Source organism: Penaeus japonicus, unplaced genomic scaffold (genome assembly GCF_977035675.1).
Source record: "Penaeus japonicus unplaced genomic scaffold, GWHDUDI00000001_assembly GWHDUDI00000013, whole genome shotgun sequence".
In the NCBI taxonomy this organism is placed as follows: domain Eukaryota; kingdom Metazoa; phylum Arthropoda; class Malacostraca; order Decapoda; family Penaeidae; genus Penaeus; species Penaeus japonicus.
Window position 1 is genome coordinate 45136806 of NW_028234415.1, and position 5000 is coordinate 45141805.

At 41.4% G+C, this 5000-nt stretch overlaps 1 protein-coding gene across 1 annotated transcript in view; it reads right to left on the minus strand.

Annotated features, from left to right (window-relative positions):
• Drep4 (DNA fragmentation factor-related protein 4) overlaps positions 1-3153 on the minus strand; it is a 14487-nt gene extending 11334 nt beyond the window's left edge. The window contains exons 1-4 of the mRNA XM_086543615.1: positions 2712-3153; positions 1646-1660; positions 1331-1607; positions 1198-1224 (exon numbers count right to left, since the gene is read on the minus strand). Of these exons, the coding sequence (XP_086399741.1) occupies positions 1198-1224; positions 1331-1607; positions 1646-1660; positions 2712-2825 (433 nt within the window). The 5' untranslated portion in view covers positions 2826-3153. The remainder of the gene's footprint in view (positions 1-1197; positions 1225-1330; positions 1608-1645; positions 1661-2711) is intronic.
• Positions 3154-5000: the final 1847 nt, after the last annotated feature.

Genomic DNA, 5000 nt, shown 5'->3' on the forward strand with positions numbered 1-5000 from the left:
GAAAGAGAGAGTAAAGAAAGAGAGAGAGAGAAGAAGGTTGAGAAAGTGAGAGAGAGAGAGAGAAGGAGGGAGAGAGAAGGGAGGGAAAGGGAGGGAGAGAGAAGGGAGGGAAAGGGAGGGAGAGAGAAGGGAGGGAGAGGGAGGGAGAGAGAAGGGAGGGAGAGGGAGGGAGAGAGAAGGGAGGGAGAGGGAGGGAAAGAGAAGGGAGGGAGGGAGAGAGAAGGGAGGGAGGGAGCGAGAAGGGAATGAGGGAGGGAGAGAGAAGGGAGAGCGGTCCTTGCTCTCTAGAGGGAGAGGAAAGCCGCTCTCCTTGCTTGCTTTCTGTTCTTGCGTTCGTTCGAGATCCCGTCTGGCTTTTCCTCTCCCGTTCCAGATCTGGGGTAGTTCGCGCTACGTTCTCTATCTCGTTCTCGTCCGGTGTCGGGTGAGGGAGAGCGAGAGCTAGAGAGAGATAGATAATAATAAGAACAATGTTTTGGATGTTAATTGAAACCCATTTTGCTTGATATCACAGCAATTATAGTAATCATGATTGCAATTGTCATCTTCACTCACTTATTACTCATAGCACAATAATATAACACAGTGATCCAAAGTCCCCAAATGTCATGATGTAGGAATAGCAGTAATAAAAACTGTATTATTTTTAATACGATGATATTTTATTTTTTGAAGATAATGGAAGATGCATTGAAGATAAATCTTTTTCTACGAATTCAATTACAGGGAAAAACTTTTCAATAATTTCTGCTCTATACTCAGCAACTCTCTTCGTGAACAAATTAATCCAATCGTAAACAATAATCAACATCACAAGTTCTAGTCACAACTTAAGAAGATGAAGATGAATACACAAATGATGATGAAAAAAAATGGAAAAGGAAGAAATATAAAGATTTATTTACTACATTCTACAAACTACCCACGTTTCCACAAGCCCTAATCGCACACATCTAACCACACTCTCACAAAGCATTAACCACTAGCCCAAAACACACACTCACACACCCCAAATTCCCCAACTGTCCTGATTACGGAATCGCCAACAACCTCCCCCAGACAAAATCCGCAGCACAACCCCTTCCAAGCCGCTGCCAATCGCTCACCCACCCCTTCCCAGCCACTACCAATGATGCAGCAAAACACATGCCCCCCCAGCCCACTCACCAAAGATGAGAAACTGTACCTTTAAACAACACCACTCATGGTCACAACATAACGCCCCTCTCACTCACAGAAGCCGAACCATGTGATGACATGGATGGCCCAGAAGAAACCACCTCCCAGAAGCTCCGCTGCTTACCCATGCTCTCTGGCTGCGCTTCTACGCCTTTGGCTAGAAGGCTTCGGACTCGGGGGCCCTGCCTGCTTAGCCGGGAAAGCTTTCGGGCCACCTTTGGGGATTGGCTGGACTCGCGCAAGACGCCCATGATTCGGTCGTGGATTCGCGGCTGCTTCTGGACACATTTGTGAAGGAAGGAGGCTAGTGCTTCGATCTCCTTTGGGGTCTCATCCGAAGAGGAGGAGGAGACGAGGAGCTCACTCCCTGGGGAGACGAACTCGAAGTATTCCTCGTCAATCTCGGTGTCATCAGGGAGGGTGACTTTCACACAACAATTTCAATTTCACACATTTCACTCACAGGCAGCGTTTCGTCATTCTGAAAAGATTGGAGGGTTTTAGCCTGGAGGAGATTTATAGTGGCCATGCCTGCGCGTTCTCAGAAAACAAGGATGATGTTCTCTTTGGGTGTAATCTCATCTCATTAGCCTAATAGAACAGAAATGATACAATAATTACAAAACAGAAAAAGGTAATTGTCCAGGGCTCCATCTAGAAATGCCGTGACTTCCATGCCTCGCGTTCCTGCAAAGGCCAATGAAGTGGCCAGATTGTCTAAGTCATTATCTTGATCTTCATTATTATCATTGTCATAATAATTAGCATTACTATCTTCAATAACATAATTACAATTACAATAATTATCACAACTGTGATTATGTTTACAATTAAAATTATCCATAATTAAGATCACAATTGATATCATGATTATGTTCATTGTTATTATCATCATTATTATTTTCATTATCAGCATTTATTAGCAGTAATATCTTTAACTTTCATCAGTTTCTCATTTGACGGAAAATCTCCAACAAGGTCTACAATCTCGTCTCTCCAAAATATGCACCTGGAAGTTTTGCTAGCCCTTGCCGAGGCAACTTCTTGAATCACAGCAAGCGGCTTTTTAATTGTCTGACTGTGACGTTGTCCCTCACAGATTAATCAACACAGTGGTGAGAACCTTATAAGCTTCGCTCATCATTCTATGACTGGTATTATTGGATAAAGACGCAACCACCTGTAGCGAAAAAACAAACCTTTTGGCATGACGTACCTTTAATTATGACATAACATCATAAAACCCTTTTCTTCCGCCAAAAGTTTCTGATGGAAATGAGTAGCGAAATTGTATAAAGCACAACGTAAACTACCATAAAAATATTGTGTCGTGCCTAGAGGGTTGGTTGCGTCTTTATCCAAATTTACCCTACGACTTTGTGCAATCTTATTCAGGACAATCATAACGCGAAACAGGAAAAGCGACACAGCACCACTGAGTAATGTCACCAAAATGAGCACAATAAAAAATAAATAAAAAAATAAAAAAACATAAAACGAAAACACAGAAAATAAAGAAGAAAGAGAATCACCTGAAAACCAAACTTCTCGCAGCTCTTCTGAACAAACTGCTCAAAGGAACGAGCCACGAGTCCAAACCTCTTGCCTTGGGGTCCAATGGCCACTAAATTCTTCTTCTTTTCCATCGCATCTTCATTCCTCTCTTCTTCATCTAATCTACGTATATCTCTTCATTTCAGGTCCTTACTGCCATCCTCGTAATTTTCTTTTCCGTTTCATATCCTGATTTCTTTTCCTTTTTTCGTATGGCGATGATAATCTTCTTATCTATTTTAATTTTTCTTTTCTAATTTCCTCTCTTCTTCCCGTCTCTCTTTCCCTTCTATGTCCACGGTATTTACCACGTCTTCCTACATCCATCTGTGGCCACAACTTATGTTTATTCCCACGGTTTTTCTGCTATTGCTTTCACTTAAAGAAATTAGATAAGAAGATTGAAAGTTTTGTTTTTGTTTACAACTTTCAACGGAGACCGGGCTGGGTTGCCGAAGGTCTTTATTTGCCGATTTATTCCTTTATTTTCGTAGCTTTATTTAGTTTATTTTACGGGTCTTAGGATTAAATAGTAAGGTTTACTTGTGTGGGGATATATTTTTGTGCATTGTGTTTTGTGATGGCTAATCTAATTCAAGAATCTGCTAACGTTAGCGATTAATTCGTAGATAGCGAACTAAGGAAACATTTTTTTCTAGCGGCCTTTATTTATCATTTATTTATTTATTATTAATGTTGTTGAATATGCATCAGCTATCAGATTACAGTAATGCAATTTCTCTTCTTTCTGTCGTTGTTGCTGTAAACGATAGTCTTATTGTTGTTGTTTTTGTTCCTGATTGTCTTTGCTGTCAAACTCTTGTTGATTTTGTTATTGCCTTTGGAGATGTTCTTGTTCTCTGTCTTTGTCGAGTCTGTTATTAATGTTGTTTTGTAACAAACACGTTCAAATGAAATGCCGTAAAATCCGTTTTAATGTATTTTTGTCTGTAATCTTATATCAAAATTTATTTCATTTCTCTTAAAACAAACTATATTCTTATCTCTACAAGACATTCAGTTTCAAAATCACAGTATTATATCAGTCACATTCAAGATTACATCTGTTATTTCTATCTTCTCGAGTCATTCTCTCAACAAGAAAAAAACAAATGGCACCGAGATTTTACGTTGATGACATCACCAAGAGATGACATCATAAAGAGATGACGTCATCAAGGGATGACGTCATTAAACCTTTTGAGGTGAAATCCAAAAGATTGTGATTACGCGCAATGACGTCGATGTCCGTTGCATGATCCAAGTGCATGTATGGTCTGCAATGATATGACCATTGCAGATTGATTCTTAAAAGAAAGTAAAGTAAAGTGACGTATTCATTACATTTAGAAGCTTAGAAGTGACGTGACGTCATCAACACAAGTTGAAGCCTGAAAGTGACGTCATCGGTGCCTTTAGAATGCCTTTAGTTAAAGCTTGAGAATGGCGTCATCCAAGCACACTAAAGCTTGATCATTTAGATTAAAAAGGAGCAATGATGTGACATCCATATTGTGGATCTAGTAAGAGATTTGTCTCTCGATCTCTTTTATGCATATTTGAAATAGATATCTCCTTTTGAGGCCCTTTCCCCCTTTATCCCTTTCTCTCTCACGCACAAACTCTTCAGTTGTTCTTGTTTCTCTCTCTCTCTCTCTCTCTCTCTCTCTCTCTCTCTCTCTCTCTCTCTCTCTCTCTCTCTCTCTCTCTCTCTCTCTCTCTCTCTCTCTCTCTCTCTCGCCTCTTCTCTCTCCCTCCCCTCCTCTCTCTCTTTCTCTCTCCCCTCCTCTCCACCCCCCTCTCTCTCTACTCCTTTCTCTCATCCCTCTTCTCTCTCTCTCTCTCTCTCTATCTCCCTCTCCCTTCCTTTCTCTCTCTATCTCCCTCTCCCTTCCTTTCTCTCTCTATCTCCCTCTCCCTTCCTTTCTCCTTCTCTCTCCCTCTCCCCACCTTTCTCTTTCTCTCTCCGTCTCCCCACCTTTCTCTCTCTCTCTCTCTCCCCACCTTTCTCTCTCTCTCTCTCTCTCTCTCTCTCTCTCTCTCTCTCTCTCTCTCTCTCTCTCTCTCTCTCTCTCTCTCTCTCTCTCTCTCTCTCTCTCTCTCTCTCCCTCCCTCCCTCCCTCATCAACAACTACAATGATAATGCTTTGAATAATGTCGATAATGATACAAGGGTTATCTGAACGATAAGAGCACTGACAGTAACGTTATCCCTCTTCCTCCTTCTCCCTCCGTGTCTGCTTTCAACAGCCCAAAGAGGCGCACCA